This window comes from Lipomyces oligophaga (assembly GCF_038497815.1).
Source record: "Lipomyces oligophaga strain CBS 7107 unplaced genomic scaffold V1516scaffold_4, whole genome shotgun sequence".
NCBI lineage: Eukaryota > Fungi > Ascomycota > Lipomycetes > Lipomycetales > Lipomycetaceae > Lipomyces > [Lipomyces] oligophaga.
The window spans coordinates 221,161-238,171 of NW_027117788.1; the positions used below are offsets into that span (position 1 = coordinate 221,161).

Sequence of the window (17,011 nt, forward strand, 5' to 3'; positions counted from 1 at the left end):
CTTTAAATCAGTAGAGAGTCCGAATACTTCCAGCTACAATTGACTTCGGGAATTACTCAATTGCTATAAGTCGAGAGTTAGTCTACCTTCATTGGCATACTTAGGTAATAGCAATTGTTAATTGTTATCTCCCCGTGACTGTCTCTTATCAGTGCTCAGGACGGCCCTCCACGAAACTGCGCTACTCTGCGCCTACTGCAGTCGCGCCAAAGTCCTTGGAATCCATGGAACCCAGAACGGCGAGCTGCATTCGACAGCTACCGACGGGAGCGCCAGAAGTATTGGAAAAAGCAAAGAAAGCGGATCGAAGCTCGGTAGAATCAGATCTGGTCTGCGGGAGCAGTAATTCTGGATGGACGACTTTGGCGTGATTGGTACATTGTTGTATGAAATACATTTCAAGGAATAAATGCGTATCACAGGAATATGTGAATTCACCTCTACATTTACGTCCAACTCGTCTGAATACTAGCTCCTCCTACGACCAGAATACAGGAATCTGACAGAGACTACCCAGAGCCTAATGCCGAACCAGTTAGCCGGCAGATCCCAATCCAGAACAGAGGCGTCGCGTGGCCGTTCGGGGCTTATTTGTTTCAGGAATCTCTTTGCCTCTGGCAAAAATAGGCTTAACTTTGAACGTACAGAACAGGAGACATCCTTTAAATAGGGTCTCCACATTGAGCAATTATAGAATTAAGTACTATAGTCAATTACTAGAACATGGTATAAAATCAATCATAGCAATACACCAACCCGGCCAATATCAAACACAAAATAACGTACATATATACAAACACAATTAAGAATTTCATAATTCGGCATAAAACATAAACGGACCCTCGACCGCATGTGTCATCGAAGGGTCACTACCATCTCTCCAGCGGCCAAGCAAAATTTTCGGTCCTGGAATATACACCCCGTTGTATTCCCACACCGTCAAATCGCCATCGTACCGAATCTTACCAGTCCGGTGATTGTCATCGTAGTCGTCAGAATCCGAGTCCGGATCCTGTATATATTCCTTACGCATAGCAAAGCGAGCAAACCCTGGAAGCCCGAAACATGGGTTCAGCGGAACCAGCGTCGAATACGTCCGGTACAGTAACCGGTCATGACCGTACCCAACAAAAGAAACTGGTCCATGAATCGCCGGTAAGTCGGCCTCGAATGCTTGCATGCCGTCGAATTGGTCGTCGATAGGATACGACGTCCAGCTAGCTGTTACAGGCGGCGGTGCTGCTGCCGTCTTAGGCTTCCGAGCGGAGCTAGCAGACGAAGGTGGAAGCGCACCGCCAGAGCTGGCCGTACTCGCAGTCTCAGGTAAAGTAGGTCTGGATTTAGACTTGACGGATTTGAAACTAGGATGAGCTGCAGTCGCAGTTGAGAATCGGGGATCAGCAGAGTCATTTGATCCCGATCCACCAGTAGCCAAAGCAGACTGGCCTGTTGAGGTAGGACCTGAAGCCGAAGCCCCTGCCGCGGCCGCAGCAGCAGCTCCAGAGGCCTGCCGCAAAACAGCAAAATTCCAAAACGGAAGATAACTATATAAACCTTTCCACGAATTGGGAAACTCAAACAAATCAGTGTCTTTGTAATCGAAATCAGATGCTTCCGGGGGGTTGTTGAAGAAAGGACCGAGTCCGTCCCGGACAAGTTGAGTCCATGTAGCATGATGACCAAAGAAGGCGAGAATGGCAATCAACACATCGAATCTAGGAACTACAGTCTGATCACACAAATGTTCCATTCCACCGCCCCATATGGAGTCCGGTAGTCGTTTTGGACCAAGTGGCCGGTACATACTGCTAGTTCCAGAACTGCTGCCGAGTACTGCTGTGCGCGATACTGTAAGATTCTCGGAAAACAGCGAAAACCGCATGGAATCATAAACAATAGCTTGTAGTTCGCGGAGATTGTAAGGAATCGGCGCACGAGGCACACGCTGGCCGAAAATGACTCGTAACATGTCTAGTCGCTGTTGAAGAATCAAAGCGTTGGGCTTCAATGTGAAAGCGGAAGGAGACGGCAGTCGGCCAAGCTGTTTGACAGGCATGGTTCCAGGAATGAACTGGTCAAAAACCACAGCAGAGAAGAGCTGCGACTGCAGGAGAATAGTAAAATTGTGGACATCATTCTCACGCAAAAGATGCAACGCGCATGAAACGACATCTTCACGGATACCTAATCGAGACTTTTCGTCTGCATACTTTTCGCGGATTGCACGGGAGTTTTGCAAAAAATACCGAAATCTCTGTTTGAACTCCCTCTTCGCTGCTGGTATGCGAGTACCACTGCGAGGACGTGAGCGTGATTGCGTTTGCCGTCGCTGCGATATCGTAGCAGAGGCAGCAGCGGCAGAAGAGGCTTGCGAGTAGAGACGCTTGTCGGACGAAGCAGCGCCGCCTGTAGAGTCCGAACTTCCGGTCAAGTAATTGTACGAAGTGGACAAAGACGTGGAACTAGTAGGATTTTCGGAATGGACATTGCGAATCAAGGCAATATTGTTTTCAGCACCTATCGATAGAAGTCGATGCTGCGCGCTGATATCTGCCGAAGGGTCGAGATGCGCAGAAGCAGTGGTCGGAATTGAGGAGTCCACATCGGCCGACGAAACGAGTACAGTGTCGAAGGTTTTGTGCAATAAAAAGTTCCAAAACACATCACTATCAAGCACAATCGAACGCAGCTCTTTGCATGTCGAGCCAACCGAAAGTGCGTCGCGCAGAGAGACGGAAGCAAGGACGTCGTAGAGGACTTCGTGCGGAAGTCTCGTAAGCAACGACATTTGCGGAGATGATCTGTGGTTCTATTTGATGAAACTTGAATATAATAAGTAGACAATATCGCTAAATCTCTCAATCACTGCTATCTGATTTCTGGATTTCTAATTGAACCGAATGAACTCTGAGCGAATTGAGTGGGCTGGACGCACCAGATGGATGTCGAAATGACTTGCGATATATACTCCAGATACTGCTAGAGCTCAACTGGTAAGTACAGTCTAGCACCAACGCAAAAATTTAAACGGATTGTAAAACTGTTTTTTCGTGCGATTTTTGCAGATTCTTTTACTCCTCAAGTACTCTTCAGTCCTTTTTGTCCTTTTTTCTCGTTCTCCTCTTCACCAAATTATCTCGAAAAGGGCAGTCAGTGCCCTGCCTTGTCCTCTGTCTACTGGGTCGTCCTAGCAACCGTTCTACTTTCCTGTTTAGGAATCTCTGCGCATTTGAGTTAACGATCACAGGCCACATGGGGTTTGTGAATCCACTAGCGGGCTTACTAGCGTGGTGGTTACTTCGGTTAAGCCGAGCGAACGGTTGACTGTCCTTCCTCATTAGGAAAAATTATGTAATACGTTAATAATGCACTCGAGCGAGTGATCCTATGCTGGGATCCACTCGATAAGTTATGTAATCATATGATTATGTAATTATACAATGCACTGCAAACAAGAACTGCTCCTGTACCGTTAATGCTTTTGCACGACTCCTGCAGAATCAGCTTTGGCAAGAATATCCTCCTTATATTGCTGAATTGTACCCGGATACTGTCTGACCGTGCCCTCATCGCAGACCCACAATTCCTTTGAGGTACGCGAAATCAGATCGACGTCGTGCGAAACAATCAGCACGCCTCCTTCAAACTTGTTCACTGCTTCAGCAAGTGCGTCAAGACCGGCAGTGTCTAAGTGGTTACTAGGCTCGTCGAGCACTAGAATATGCGGATTCGACAGGCCCAGACAGGCAAACGCAACACGACTTTTTTGTCCACCGGATAACAGAACCATTTGCTGAAGTCCGAGCGTGCCTGTGATTCCAAACGCTCCAAGATGTCTGCGGTATTCCTCTTCGCTTCGTCCTGGCCAGTTCTTGGCCATCCAGCCCACAGCACTCATTTTGAGGTCCATCGCATCCACATGGTGCTGTGCGAAATATCCTATCCGTAGTCGTGCATTGCGCTGAACCATGCCTTTAACGGGCTCCAGTTGACCCGTCAACAACTTCAGAACAGTTGTCTTTCCACTGCCGTTGCCTCCAACTAGTGCGATTCGCGAGTCCATTTGTACACCTAGATCCGCGTTTTTCAAGATCGTCCGACCCTCACCGCCGTACGAAAACGTTACATTGTTTAACTGCACGATTGGTGGAGACAACTTTTCGACTTCTGGGAATCTGAAGGTCAATGTGGCTTCTTCCTCGGGTAATTCTAGAACCGGCAGTTTCTCGAGCTTTTTGATTCGACTCTGCGCTTCCGCAGCCTTGGCCGCATTGTATCGGAACTTGTCGATAAACGTCTGTAAGCCCTTTCGGTAATTCATTTGACTTTCATACTCTCGCCGCTGGTTCTTACGGCGTTCCTCCCGAGTCGCGTAGAACATGTCGAAGTTGCTGTTTTTGTAATAATCTAGTCGTTCTGAGTGCTGGTGAATAATATCGGTAGCGACTTCGTTCAGAAACGCTCGATCGTGCGAAACTACAAGTACCGTACTTGGATATCCTTGGAGATAATGAGACAGAAACGTGATCGAAGGAACATCTAACATATTGGAGGGCTCATCAAGCAACAACAAGTCGGGCCGACAAAACAAAGCTCTCGCTAGTGCTAATCGCATTCGCCAACCTCCAGAAAACGACTTCGTGGGATTGCCCTGCTGTCCTTGTGAAAACCCAAGACCATACAGAATACTAGCTGCGCGCGACTCAGCTTTGTCGCTCTCCATTTCAGTTAATTTATCGTAGATGTCGACTAAGGTAGCTTCCAATTCGCTTCGCTCGATTTCCAGGGCTTTCTTGGTTTCTTCTGCTCCATCGTCGTCCATACCTTCCAGTTTCGCATCCAGATCTGCAATTTGTTTTGTGAATTTCTAGATTGTCAATATGACTGCTTAAGAAAAGGAATGACCAAATGAACTGACCTCTTGATCCAATAGTAAATGCTTGCGCCAGACGTCAGCATCTAAAACAGATTGCAGAGCAGGAGTATCATCTCCAATCACTTCCTGCTCGACATGCAAAATCGTGATATGCTTCGGAACATTTAGTTCTCTTCTCGAGAGGGCTCGCAGCAAAGTTGATTTTCCAATACCATTCTGGCCAATGAGACCATACCGATGCCCATAGGCTAGAGTCAAGGTCGAATCGGATAAAATACGTTTGCTTGCAACGAAAAGATCAAAGTTCTCAATCTTGATATCTTTACTTTTCCCTTGGCCGGAGTTTCCGAGCATCAGCGGATTGACTTCCATGAAAAACTTGTCATAGTCCTCGGCCGGCACTTCGTTGAGCAATTTAGAGGCTTCGTATTCGACATTTTTCATTACACGTTTCTCGAGTTTCGCAGCAATCTTTCTCTCGGCTTTCTCAAGTTTCTTTTTGTCCACTCGTGAATCGACTTTCCGACCAGCGACTGCATCAAGATCCACGGCGGCGCCGAACAATCCAACGGATGAAAGTCCGTCTCGTTGAGCTCCAATAACTAGTGCTTGGTCAAGTTTCCTGGCCGTGGTCCCAGTGCCACTCTGTTTTGCAGCTGCTTCTTGAAGAGGGATCAAGGTATTTATCAGTGCGTCACATAACGATGCTACGGATCGAGCACTTGCGCCTGCATTCAATAGTAAGTCTCGAACAAATTCAACTTCAGCGTCAACGTTTGCGTTCACGATTGTCCGTTCGACATGTGCCATATATCCCGCACAATATTCCGATACTACGGTGTCAATTGACGGGGCCGCGCGACGAACTTGTTCAGCAATTGTAGGGGCCATCTATTTATATGTCATGTGTAAATAATCACAAATTAATTTTCAATAATCATTTATATGGCAAAAAGTATTTGTTGCACGGCCTTTACACAAAAGCCTTATGCTTACATAGACGCGAAGTCACAGCAAGTAAACAACTTATCGCGTTTGTTGTCAATACTCGTCTTACTTATTTTTTGGTCATTTAATATTTTCAAGATTGAAGAGTTGTTGTAGGATTACCTAAATCACGCTCGAAGTTAGTTGTGTTGGCATGGCAACTTTGGAGTTGTCAGGTCCGAAGTTCGATTCTGATTCTGTTGATTTTGGTTCGATTCACTCAGATGATTGCACAGTTCTCGATAGGAACTGTACTCCCCGAGAACATGACCTCCTTAGCTCAGAGGTGCAAGTAGAGCGCAAAGTACACGAAGAAATGAAGTCTCTAGATATTGGCCTTTCAAATATACAGCTTTCCTCTACTCCCCCGAGATCTCTACCTTCTTCTAGTCAAGGTAGAACAAGTAAGTCAGTATGATATTCTTCTACAATTAAACTAATCTCCAGTTGCTCCGGAGCCATGGGATGATGACTTTTTATCTCCCTCACTACAAGCTTCTCTCACAGTTCCTGCGAGGATTGAAGATTCTCAGCACACAGTTCGCAGGCATCTGGACAATATACGACAATTTGCCGCGGCTGCCAGTAAGCTAAAGCAACTGCTTGTTAATATTGAAGAGCAGGCTGGAATTAATAATATTCCCCGAACGTTACTCGAAGAAGCTGCTGCAATAATCGCCCTGGCAGATAGCGATACGTCAAAATCACACGATGAAGAGCCCGAAATAATATTCTGGACGAATCCTGAACCTGAGAGCAAAGGTACAGAACTACAGGCCAAGAAATCAAGTAATCACGAATCGTGGTATTCGGAAGATATTGAGCGGTCGCTACTGGAAGATATCTCAGGTGTATTTCGACCGCGTATAAATGACTCCTTCACACCTTCGCTGTCCTCCTCAAAGACATCACCTCCAGGATCACCTAGTTCGCTTGGGTTAGATATCAATGATGATAGTATATGGGATGTTGATCACGAATGTGGGGAGGAAATTCAGGAACAGGAACCGGAACAGGGAGTTCAAACACATCACAGCCAGGACCAGAAACAAAAACAGAAACAAGAAGACTACAATCACGAGCAATACAATTGTAATCGGTCATGTCCGAGTCTCTCAACCAGAACGAGCAAGCACGATTTCGACGCCGGCGCCTTACCGGTATTAATCGATCGGACGACTAAATTAATTCAACAGATCTCGAAAGCTTTATCGTAGTAATCTCACAATCATTGTACCGCTTCACATTACATAATACTTACGAAATAAGAGATTAAAATAAATAATAAAACTTAGTTTAATATAAAAAATCTCGAAATAGAACTAATTATTATTACGATAGTTAATTATGTATGGAACGGTTATTATTAGAGCCCGCCTCTCCAAGTTCGCTATAATTAGGTCTCCTCGGAAGAGCTAACCCCGACAACAGCCCGCCAGCCGCCAGAAATATCGCGAAACTCGCCGCGAAAGATAAAACAACGGTAAAAATAGAAGTAATTAATTTAGAATAGATTTCGCAGTTATTTTATTTAATTGTATTCAAAGAATGCAGGAAAGCGCGGAAGCGAGTAGATAGTGATGGTTGCAAGGATCAAGCAAAAGAAATAATGGATGAGTTCTTGGATGGACTTGATTTGTCGGATCCAGATCAGGTTGACCAAGTCCTTTTAAAAGTAGCGGAATTAGCCGCCAATGGTGAGAGTTATAATTCCAGAGAGTACAAAATGGTAGATTAACCAACAAAAGAGATTGGACGCGACAAAGTAGGAAAGGTTGACGGGCTATTGCAAACAATTATTAACCTACTCTCGGATCCTGAAATCGGAAAGAATATTAAATTTCAATGTCTTCGAGTGCTGGGAAACACTGTTGCAGATAATGGTAACCACATAGAGATTTACGACGAAATTGAAATGAAAATTGACTTAACACTTGCTGTAGATTACAATCGCAACTTACTTTTGAGAGCTCACGGATTTGAACATGCGATGAAATCGTGCTTAGACGATCAGGATACACAAATAAGGTCGACTGGAGTGATTGTTATGTTCAACCTCTGCAATGAATTTGGTATTCCCTCTCCTTGTGACAAAATCGCAGTATAGTAACCAGCCTCTAGAACCTGCGCAGGTTGTCCTGGTCAGTGAAGGTTTTGTCGAAATATTGTTCAGGATATTGAGAACAGATACAAATAATATAGCACTGACATACTCTCGGCGAGTCCTGAATTTGATCTTCACTAACGGTATTGTCTTCGATTACTTAGTAGGATAGTGCTAACAGTTAAAGAGTCAGTAGTGGATGAGGACCTCGCAAATGTCGCACAAATTACAGGGATGCTGGAGACAATCAGTGATTCAAATGTGGTAGAATATGTCGAACTGCTTGCCAACTTGTTCTCGATACCTTCGGTGATAAAATTGGCAGTAGTGAATGATGCGCGGCCGCTGACATTGATTTGCAAAGCCTTTGATTTGCTCTGTGATCAAATCAATGATATTCGTATTATTTCTTCGATCAGTGATTCTCATATCAATAATTCTCAAAAAAGAGATTCTGAAATCAGTGAATTCCAGGTTAATGATCAAATCAGTGACCAGATACAAAATGATTTGGTACAACGAATGATGGCTGTATTCACGCAAATATCAGAAACAAGTCAATTCGAAGATATCCAACACAATCAATCTCTCACAACAAAATGGCGTTCATGGATTAATACAAGTCAGGCACCTCTCGTCAACGCGGGATTGCTTTTACTAGGCAATCTCTGCGTTACCGAATCTAGCAGTACAAATATGATTGCGCAAGGTATTCATGAAGATCTTATGCGGATCGTACATTCATCACAATCGGAAGCAGAGCTTTATTCTGCGGGTGGCTTTTTGAAAAACCTGGCTATAAGTGGTATGCCTCTCTGTTCTCTGGCTAAGCGGTTGTTTAACAAATCTAGAAGTAAATAAACGATTGCTATCGGATAAAGCTATCGAGGCAGGTCAAATATTGATTCAAAATAACTCTTCAGAAATTATTCTGACAGGTCTGGGATTGTTGCGGGTATTAACAACGAACTATGACGGTAATGCTGAACTACTTATTGAACAATATCCAGACATTCTTAATCAAGCAATTGAATTGTACAGCCAAAAAACTGACATTCTTATTAAAGTCGAGATCATTAGATTATATAACGCACTGATTAAGTCTCTATGCTTGACCATTAAAACAGAGCAGTTGATAAATATGTTCAAAGAAACGAATATCCTGTCGAAAAGTTTACTAGATATTTCCATTGATCTCGCAACCGAATTTGGAAATTTCACTGATACAGTGGTCTTACTATCAGAAAGCATTCTGTCGCTTGCATTACTTTCGCGAAATGAAGAGGCAAGAGTGATGACAAGAGCTCAACTTCACCGCAAGAATAAGTCAGTGTCCATGCTAACCCAGATATTGGACTTTGGAGATGATAGACTCAGACATAATATTTGTACACTAGTGATTTTGGTTGGCAAAGATGCAGATCTGAATTCGGAACTGGCCCTTCTGTACAATAGATGTATTAGCAATATTTAGATTTTGACATGATTTAAAATGACCATTTAAACTAATATTTATATAATATGGACAGCTACGTTTGGAACAATACCACTGCAGTCACATGCACATGGAGAAGTGACAACATTCTGTATTTTCTCTTGACCCTATTATCTGCATGGTCCACAGACTTCTTTGTAAGATGGGTTTAAGATCGTCATGGAGCTAACTTTACAATTTGGAGAAGGTCCAAAACAACTTCATCGAGTACGCAAAGTGCGGACATGTCGAGCTTGTACCAGCCGCCGAGTAAAATGCAGCCGAGAGCGACCCACCTGTAGTCAGTGTTTGGCTAGGAATGTGCCCTGCGAATATCAGGAAGACGGCAGTGAAAATCTGAATGGTAAAATAGAGAATATTCAAGAATCTAATGAGTCAGCGACGACGGTCGCCACCAACCAACCCAAGCGGAAATTTGAAAACGCGTTTGGTCGTCAGCAGAAAGACGAAGATGGTCATCAACAGCAACGAGAAGGACCACAAGTATTAGGAGATCTCTTGGTCAATTCTGAAACCGGAGCTGCACGTTTTTGTACTATATTCCACTGGCCAACAATTTTTCCAAGAGTATGTGTTTTCCGTCGTGCCATGTGTGGGATTCGTTAACACGGCAGTAGTACAGCAACGTTTTTTATGATAGTTCACAACAATTGGAGAATTCTCCGATAGATGCTCGAGATAAATTTGTGCGCATGTATATGCCTGACAGAGCTACGTGTGACGATCTGATTGATTGTTACTTCAGATGTATGCATCCCATCGTCCCTCTTTGCTCCAAGACGGACTTTTACCCTTTCTATGAGCGTTTCTGGCGCGAACTAGAGGCTCCGGACTCAGGAGCGTACCGTAAGCAAGACACGTTTTTTACCGTTGTGTTTGCAATGCTCTACGGAGCCACGGTAGGCCGGAATGCGCAGCTTCGGTATTTACTGCGAAGGGATCAAAATCGGATTCTCGCCGAAGACCCATTAGAAGCTAACTTGAAGACTTACCGGTCACTAGCAGATTCTGCGCTTCAAGTGGCTGACTTTCTGGGCTCACCCACAATTTTTTCTTTGTGGGCTGCACAACTCGTTTTCATCACGCAGTATAGCGAGCCAAGCACCGCACGAGCAGCCACACTAGCTATGTTGATACGAATTTCACAGTCGATGGGATTACATTGGGATCCTTCCATGTTCAGCCAGAAACTACCTGATTGGCAGGTAAGGTTACGGAGAAATCTTTGGTGGACGTTTCGGTATTTGGATGGGCTAGTTTCGTTTGGCTCTGGCATTCCTGTGACTATGCTGTCTTCAGCATACACAGTAAAGGATCCGCAGATTGAAGGGATGCTTGACGAAGACGCACTATTTGTGATTGGGCGGAATGGTATTACCAAGTTTATATTACAGTTATCTTCCATTTTCGATGACTTTATCAACGCTCGTGTAAGCGACGAAAACGTGGTCGAGTATATGCTGCTGAAGATGGACCAGACGCGGATAGGCATGCGGCGGGATGCAAAACTGATTTCCACATTGTCTTTTTCTGAGCTATCGCCTCGTGCAGATATGGACTATCTTCGGACGGTGCAGAAAGTACTAACGGCTACCATGGCTGTTGTCTCAGAAAAGACATATTTGATGGTGATACATATAGCTTATGCACTGAAACGGATACATGCGCGCGAAAAGCGGCATTCATCCGTGGAATCCTCTGCAGATGAGAGCGTTTCAGTTGGCACTTCGAGTGCAGATCAAATCGTATTCAACGCGGTTTTGTCGTCGATGAAAGTGGTGAAACTCCTCAACATGTTGATAAAAGATCTCGACCGGAACAGTGACTGTCTATGGCATCTGCTTCTTATTCCGCAGTTCCATTCACTGATGATTATTTACCGCGATGTTTGTGCTCGGCCAACCCGGAATATTGCTGTCGAGTTCGACGAGATCATGCAGCGCGTCGGCTTCCGACTCTCAGATTTTCGCGCGGCAGGTGAAGATGAGCGACTAGAAATTTCGGAGCAAATGATCACCGTAATCGAGATGCTACGACTCGACGAAGATCGCAATGGAAACATGGTTGTCGAATACAGTCGGTTATTAAAACTGCGTGAACTAGCGAAAGAAGCCAAGAAAACTGGAGTCGCTATCGACCTAGCTTCCTCATCGTCGACGCCAATTACCGAACCGCCAGCAGATTCTGAGGTTGATGAGGCGAATGTTGCCTTTGGCAACCTATTTGACTCAAGCATTCTTGCCTCCGAACCTGATGCGACTTTGCTTAATTATGATTCTATCGGCGCTCAATCAGATCCAATGTCTGTTCCCTTGACTGTGCCGCTACCGAACGGCCAATTACTAAATGCAAACACATTATTTCATCAAATACCCAATGGCCTCGAGTCTGCATTTTTGAGTGGTTTCGGGGAACTAGAATCCTTGTTAGGATTATCTTTTAATTCGTATGTATAGTATTGTGTTTTTCAATGAAGTGCTCTGATCAGAGTCTCCCATTTTCGGCGTAAATATGCAGGTGTTTCTCAATTGTACAGGGGCTTCTCTTATTTGGGAAGTCGCGGCTAATCTTGAGTCGGTTGCGCTTGCGGTTATTTATTATAATATATATTTTATTTGTATGACTTGTTTAATTATGTGAACTTATGCAAAATCAATACAACTATATAATTGATATATTATGAAATCAAATTCCACAGCAGATAGTTTACGGATTAGATAGATCACGCTTCACGATGGCATATATGCAAACATTATTTGACTCTGCCGACGAGTCCAACCAGCTCCACACTCTGATCTCTTTTAATGGACTTGTTGAAGCATCATTCAGTAACCGAGGAGCATCGCTGGTAAAGTTCCAAGTTCGAAGGTCGGTGTCAGCTGAGTACGAGAATGTAGTGTGCGGATTCCAAGATGGTAAAGATTACCAACGAGAAGACAACCCATTCTTCGGTGCACTGATAGGCCGGGTCTCGAACCGGATTGCTGGCGCAGAGTTCGAGCTCGACGGTGCCAAATATAAGTTAACGCCAACCCGAGGAGGGAATTGTCTACATGGAGGTTCAATTGGTTATGATAAGATCGTCTTTGATGAGCCTGAGATTTTGGGCGCGCCGACGCCTGACGCGACACCGGTGATCAAATTTAAGTATATTTCTGCAGATATGGAGGAAGGATTTCCTGGTAAGATCGAAGTCTGTGTGAGTTACTGGCTCGAATGTATGGCAACCGGCGCAACGTTAAACATCGAGTACGGGGCCACGCTCTTAGGACCCGCAGGGGTTGAGCATACGATCGTCAATCTGACAAACCATTCATATTTCAACATAGGCAATGAACCTACAATTGCTGGCACAGAGCTCCAGCTGGGAACTGACCTGTATCTTGAGCTCAACGAGAACCAGATCCCAACTGGTGCTATCGCGCAATATCCACTCGATGCCGACGCGGACCATGTAGTTCGGATGACAGCCACGGAACCAAATCTCGATCATTGTTTTGTCTATCCCGATAACCCTGACTTACTCGCCATTGACACGAGGCCGCTTCCTCTAAGAACAATGGCGAATGCATATCATCCAGTGACAGGAATCCATCTTGACGGACAAACTACCGACCCTGCTTTTCAGTTATACACCGGGACTGGAGTCAATGTGGCCGGTCTTTACGGTAAAAGGTGCGGATTCTGTTTAGAAAGCTCGCGGTACGTCGACGCAATCCATATGCCAAAATACGCCGGCATGGTCATTCTCGGTAAATCACAGCCGTACGGATCCACAACGAAGTTCTCGTTATATTATTAAATACAAATTCATCTTACTGCTTTTGAAATTTCTCTTCAGTATGGTTTAGATCCCCGTGTATTCCCAGATCCTCATAATCTCACCGTGAATTTCCATCTGACGACTTCTTACATTTGCATTTGCCTCTACTTTTTTCTGGACAGATTGCCAAAGTCGTCTGCGCTCTCCGGCGTCCTCAATCTCATCCGACAGTAGCTTATCTTTCAGCTGGGACATGACGATAAACCTTGTTGTCCGACCTGTCGAATCAGCATCCGATTTAGATTGCTGGTCAATCAAGAGGTCCAGACTTTGCTTGGAGAGTTGCTTCACTCTGACTTGTCTCGTGCGCATTTGCGACACATTGAAATATAATATTCCACTCGCTACTAGAACTAGTGCAATCGACACGAGTTTAGTTAGATTTGCTGTTATAAACTCACCCGCTTGAAGTCGAAGAACACAAGAAAATGGAAACTCGTCTGAAGCCATTGACCCTATCCGCTCATGGTCCATTGTAAAATAAATTTCCTCCTGCGACTCAAGATCGTTATACATGAGTGTCCAGAGTTGTTCGAACGCGTCATCTAATAGCGTCGCAGACTTCATTGAATATAAACGATCGTGTAGGTCCGTGATTGACATAGTCGGGTCTAAACTGTCCGTACTAGTACATTCCTTTTCTGCAAACTTCCGCCGGAGTACTATTAGAGCCTCGTTCATTAGAATTCGCGATCGCTGCAACTTCAGCGTGTCTGGCACACAAGTTGGTGCAATCGGCAGCCAGCCATTGAATGAAAATAAGCTCTCAACACGTAAATAATCCGCGTCGCATACGGCGACAAAATGAGGATGGCATTGTGCATGCTCGGGACAGGCGACACACGAAGGATTCAACCGCCAGGCAAGACCATGACGTTCGGGTTCAACAAGCCGGCCTAAGCCAGCTATCTCGCAGTATCCGATCCTGAAGCGTTCTCTACAAAACCAAGAAACATAAAATACAAGACAGATGAAGCAGATCCAGGTAGTGAATAACTGAATTGGTACGGATAACGGTCGTGTATCTCTAGATCCATCCAGATGTGATACATCAAATTCTTCTTCGTCAGCATTTTCGCCATCTTCCTCTATGGAATCAGAGAGCTCGCCATTTTCTTCCTCATTCCTCTCCTCGTCTTGTTCATCGAATGGATTCTGGTCAACTTCAAAGTCCCTCTGGTCAGATTCAGGATAATCCAATTTGTCAAAAATCTCAGGATTGAACAAATTAGATTGTCGTGATGGCGTTTCAGTTGAGTCTACTCCTATTTCCGGTAATCGTGCCTTCAATTTACTTGATGACTTCGAAGTCGACTTCGTCTTAGTATTCAATTCCGGTCTCGGTGATTGAAATGGATTTTTTGACGAAAATGGTGATCCTTCGTCGTCATCTTTATTGACAATTTCCTCCTAATAATTCATTAATATCTTTTTGAAAAAGACATAAAAGAGAAAAAAATACCTTAATTTCTTTGGGTTCGTTGGTGTCGGGAACTCGACGCGTTGATCGCGGTTTGCGTGGAGATGATGCCCGTTGGCGTCGAGGAGTCTGGGCAAGTGGTTTCAAATCGGAATCAATTCCAGTAACAGATTGGATGTGCTAATGAATTTTTTTATTTTAATATAATTATTTGCATCGCAGGATTGTCATAAATACTTACTGCGTCTAAAATCTCCGGAACAGCGCCTTGAGACGTGATAAGGCTCTGGCGAAGCGTAGATGAATTTGGGGTGATATGGGTCTCAAACAAATCGACCAACATAGCTTTTTTGGCTGACGATGGGAAATAGATTTCGTGGAATAAAAGGATTCGTCGGAGATCTGCTACGCGCAGAGTCGACGGTTCGAAGCCTGACGCGTTAATATCTGAATTCTAAACTGCCAGATCTCAGGCTAACACCTACCCGGTTCGAGATACGACAAATCATCCATCTTTCCAATTATTTTTTTAACGGCCCAATACGAGTGAGTTCAATTGACTTCAAGTTCAGCTCAAACAGAACATAAACAGAATAGCTGTAAGTCAGAGTATCGTCAACCCTGACCTGATAAGACCAGATCTTTGTTTACGGATTGCCTAATTCGAGTCCAGATTTCGTTCATCATTGAAGTACATAGTAATATCATTACAGCATTACAGCATTACAGCATTCTATTATCTAACAGGATTACCAACAATAATGGATTCCGAGAGCTGGCAAAGCATACTTGCGCGCAGATTCAGGTCGTTAACGACTATTGCGTACAACGAGAACTTGTTGGCTTTGGAGCGTACCCCGGTTGCCTTTGTTCAAGAGATCAAGAGCTTGAGTCAAGTTCCTATGGAATACGAGAACTCGGACTTACTGGATGAAGCACTTGATATTATGCCGCTTGCAGCTCTCTATGAACAGGCCGAGGCAGCTGTATTACAGGATCCGTCGTGGAGTATGCAGGATCATTTGATACGAGCACTACTCAAGTATGATATGACAAGCTATTTAGGCCGCTTTAGAGCTAATAGTTAGATGGTTTAGGAACGATCTATTTGAATGGGTCAATTCGCCTAAATGTGAAATCTGCGGAGTACGTCACTTTGTTGAGCTTTTCGAGGAGGTTACTGATAGCAATTTAGGCTGATTCAAGGCCGAAAGGGCCTACGGCGCCCACTCACGGAGAACAGCAAGATGGAGCAGGCAGAGTCGAGCTGTTCGAGTGTACTTCTTGTGGAGCCGCGATCCGGTTCCCACGCTACTCGAAGCCCAGACGATTGCTAACGTATCGCAAGGGACGATGTGGAGAATGGGCGAATTGCTTTGCATTACTGTGTCGAGCTTTAGGGTCTACTACACGATGGATTTGGAACGCGGAAGATCATGTATGCATGGCTTTGATTGCCTCAAATTTATTACTAACGACATAGGTATGGGTCGAAGTGTATTCGACTGCTCAGAAACGATGGATCCACGTATGTTTGATTCTGAACCTTGCATAATGTACTAATAATCAGGCCGATCCTTGTGAAACTGCTTGGGATAACCCGCGATTATATGAGCAAGGCTGGGGGAAAAAGATGTCATACGTTCTGGCCTTTTCAGGTATGCTGGATCTAAACAGGGACTAGATTGATTACGTTACTAATAAGTTCAGCCGACGGTGCGCGAGACGTTTCATGGAGGTATATCCGGAATCCCAGATTGCCCAGAAACCGAATCTCAGAAGTGCAACTCGGTCTGGTGTTGAAGTCGATCACGACCAAACGACGTGAACTTATCTCACCGGCAGAGCGCACATCACTGGAACAAATCGATATCGCAGAGACGTGTGAACTGGCCAATACAATTCTGATTGATGATAGCGGTCTAGCTTCTATGTCGCTGTCCGCGTTGACAATGAATCAACCGCGTCAATCTGGAGCGGGTTCATGGACGAGATCAAGAGGAGAGGATGGCAGGACATGAGCTTCCCACGTGATCAATCTACAGTATAAAGTTTTCAATTTTTCCGCTCTTTTTCCAGATCTTTCTCTCTTTTTTCTTCGATCAAAAAAGCAAGGGAGAATTTTGCCACGATGGTGCTCGGCCGCTAGACAAGGAGCTCCGTTGCCATGCCGACTGCTTGAATGAAGCTGGTTGGTTTCTCTCGAGAACGAATGTGTTGAAAACCAGGTCCTGAATAGGAAGTTTGGCTCTCGTTTCCGTGTTCTATTTAGTTAGAGCGATGAGGGCTGAATGTCGATGAAGGGA

The 17,011-nt window shown here is 44.7% G+C and overlaps 8 protein-coding genes across 8 annotated transcripts; 5 read left to right on the forward strand and 3 right to left on the reverse strand.

Annotated features, from left to right (window-relative positions):
* Nucleotides 1-696: 696 nt before the first annotated feature.
* V1516DRAFT_674544 (uncharacterized protein) lies at nt 697-3,159 on the reverse strand. The gene has a single exon (XM_066922109.1). The coding sequence runs from the start codon at nt 2,786-2,788 to the stop codon at nt 812-814; it is 1,977 nt and encodes a 658-aa protein (XP_066777176.1). The 5' UTR covers nt 2,789-3,159; the 3' UTR covers nt 697-811.
* V1516DRAFT_637219 (P-loop containing nucleoside triphosphate hydrolase protein) lies at nt 3,160-5,794 on the reverse strand. Its single transcript, XM_066920043.1, has 2 exons — nt 4,919-5,794; nt 3,160-4,867 (listed from the first exon to the last, which is right to left on the reverse strand). The coding sequence occupies exons 1-2, from the start codon at nt 5,765-5,767 to the stop codon at nt 3,473-3,475; spliced, it is 2,244 nt and encodes a 747-aa protein (XP_066777177.1). The 5' UTR covers nt 5,768-5,794; the 3' UTR covers nt 3,160-3,472.
* A 17-nt stretch (nt 5,795-5,811) lies between these two features.
* Nucleotides 5,812-7,200, forward strand: V1516DRAFT_674547 (uncharacterized protein). The gene is made up of 2 exons (XM_066922110.1): nt 5,812-6,267; nt 6,311-7,200. The coding sequence occupies exons 1-2, from the start codon at nt 6,018-6,020 to the stop codon at nt 7,078-7,080; spliced, it is 1,020 nt and encodes a 339-aa protein (XP_066777178.1). The 5' UTR covers nt 5,812-6,017; the 3' UTR covers nt 7,081-7,200.
* Nucleotides 7,201-7,283: 83 nt separating this feature from the next.
* Nucleotides 7,284-9,450, forward strand: V1516DRAFT_674553 (armadillo-type protein). The gene is made up of 6 exons (XM_066922111.1): nt 7,284-7,560; nt 7,612-7,746; nt 7,807-7,935; nt 7,985-8,110; nt 8,155-8,772; nt 8,819-9,450. Exons 1-6 carry the CDS (start codon nt 7,473-7,475, stop codon nt 9,439-9,441), a joined length of 1,719 nt encoding a protein of 572 aa, XP_066777179.1. The 5' UTR covers nt 7,284-7,472; the 3' UTR covers nt 9,442-9,450.
* On the forward strand, nt 9,451-12,104 carry V1516DRAFT_674557 (uncharacterized protein). The gene is made up of 2 exons (XM_066922112.1): nt 9,451-10,029; nt 10,080-12,104. The coding sequence occupies exons 1-2, from the start codon at nt 9,622-9,624 to the stop codon at nt 11,916-11,918; spliced, it is 2,247 nt and encodes a 748-aa protein (XP_066777180.1). The 5' UTR covers nt 9,451-9,621; the 3' UTR covers nt 11,919-12,104.
* V1516DRAFT_674559 (galactose mutarotase-like domain-containing protein) lies at nt 12,084-13,721 on the forward strand. The gene has a single exon (XM_066922113.1). The coding sequence runs from the start codon at nt 12,197-12,199 to the stop codon at nt 13,262-13,264; it is 1,068 nt and encodes a 355-aa protein (XP_066777181.1). The 5' UTR covers nt 12,084-12,196; the 3' UTR covers nt 13,265-13,721.
* On the reverse strand, nt 13,310-15,218 carry V1516DRAFT_624249 (Man1-Src1p-C-terminal domain-containing protein; the record flags this gene model as incomplete). Its single annotated transcript, XM_066919651.1, has 4 exons — nt 13,310-14,695; nt 14,748-14,885; nt 14,947-15,137; nt 15,191-15,218. The coding sequence occupies 4 exons, from the start codon at nt 15,216-15,218 to the stop codon at nt 13,310-13,312; spliced, it is 1,743 nt and encodes a 580-aa protein (XP_066777182.1).
* Nucleotides 15,219-15,466: 248 nt separating this feature from the next.
* Nucleotides 15,467-16,726, forward strand: V1516DRAFT_695707 (uncharacterized protein; the record flags this gene model as incomplete). The annotated part of the gene is made up of 6 exons (XM_066924003.1): nt 15,467-15,747; nt 15,794-15,851; nt 15,901-16,143; nt 16,189-16,233; nt 16,276-16,363; nt 16,416-16,726. The coding sequence occupies 6 exons, from the start codon at nt 15,467-15,469 to the stop codon at nt 16,724-16,726; spliced, it is 1,026 nt and encodes a 341-aa protein (XP_066777183.1).
* Nucleotides 16,727-17,011: the final 285 nt, after the last annotated feature.

Bases quoted from the DNA above. Each gene is read 5' to 3' on its own strand.
- V1516DRAFT_674557 (XM_066922112.1), top strand. From the start codon at position 9,622: ATGGAGCTAACTTTACAATTTGGAGAAGGTCCAAAACAACTTCATCGA. The intron at 10,030-10,079 runs GTATGTGTTTTC...ACACGGCAGTAG, and splicing joins GGCCAACAATTTTTCCAAGA to TACAGCAACGTTTTTTATGA.
- V1516DRAFT_674553 (XM_066922111.1), top strand. From the start codon at position 7,473: ATGGATGAGTTCTTGGATGGACTTGATTTGTCGGATCCAGATCAGGTT. The intron at 7,561-7,611 runs GTGAGAGTTATA...AACCAACAAAAG, and splicing joins AGCGGAATTAGCCGCCAATG to AGATTGGACGCGACAAAGTA. The intron at 8,773-8,818 runs GTATGCCTCTCT...TAACAAATCTAG, and splicing joins GAAAAACCTGGCTATAAGTG to AAGTAAATAAACGATTGCTA.
- V1516DRAFT_674547 (XM_066922110.1), top strand. From the start codon at position 6,018: ATGGCAACTTTGGAGTTGTCAGGTCCGAAGTTCGATTCTGATTCTGTT. The intron at 6,268-6,310 runs GTAAGTCAGTAT...ACTAATCTCCAG, and splicing joins TTCTAGTCAAGGTAGAACAA to TTGCTCCGGAGCCATGGGAT.
- V1516DRAFT_637219 (XM_066920043.1), bottom strand. From the start codon at position 5,767: ATGGCCCCTACAATTGCTGAACAAGTTCGTCGCGCGGCCCCGTCAATT. The intron at 4,868-4,918 runs GTCAGTTCATTT...TTGACAATCTAG, and splicing joins ATTTACTATTGGATCAAGAG to AAATTCACAAAACAAATTGC.
- V1516DRAFT_674544 (XM_066922109.1), bottom strand. From the start codon at position 2,788: ATGTCGTTGCTTACGAGACTTCCGCACGAAGTCCTCTACGACGTCCTT.
- V1516DRAFT_674559 (XM_066922113.1), top strand. From the start codon at position 12,197: ATGGCATATATGCAAACATTATTTGACTCTGCCGACGAGTCCAACCAG.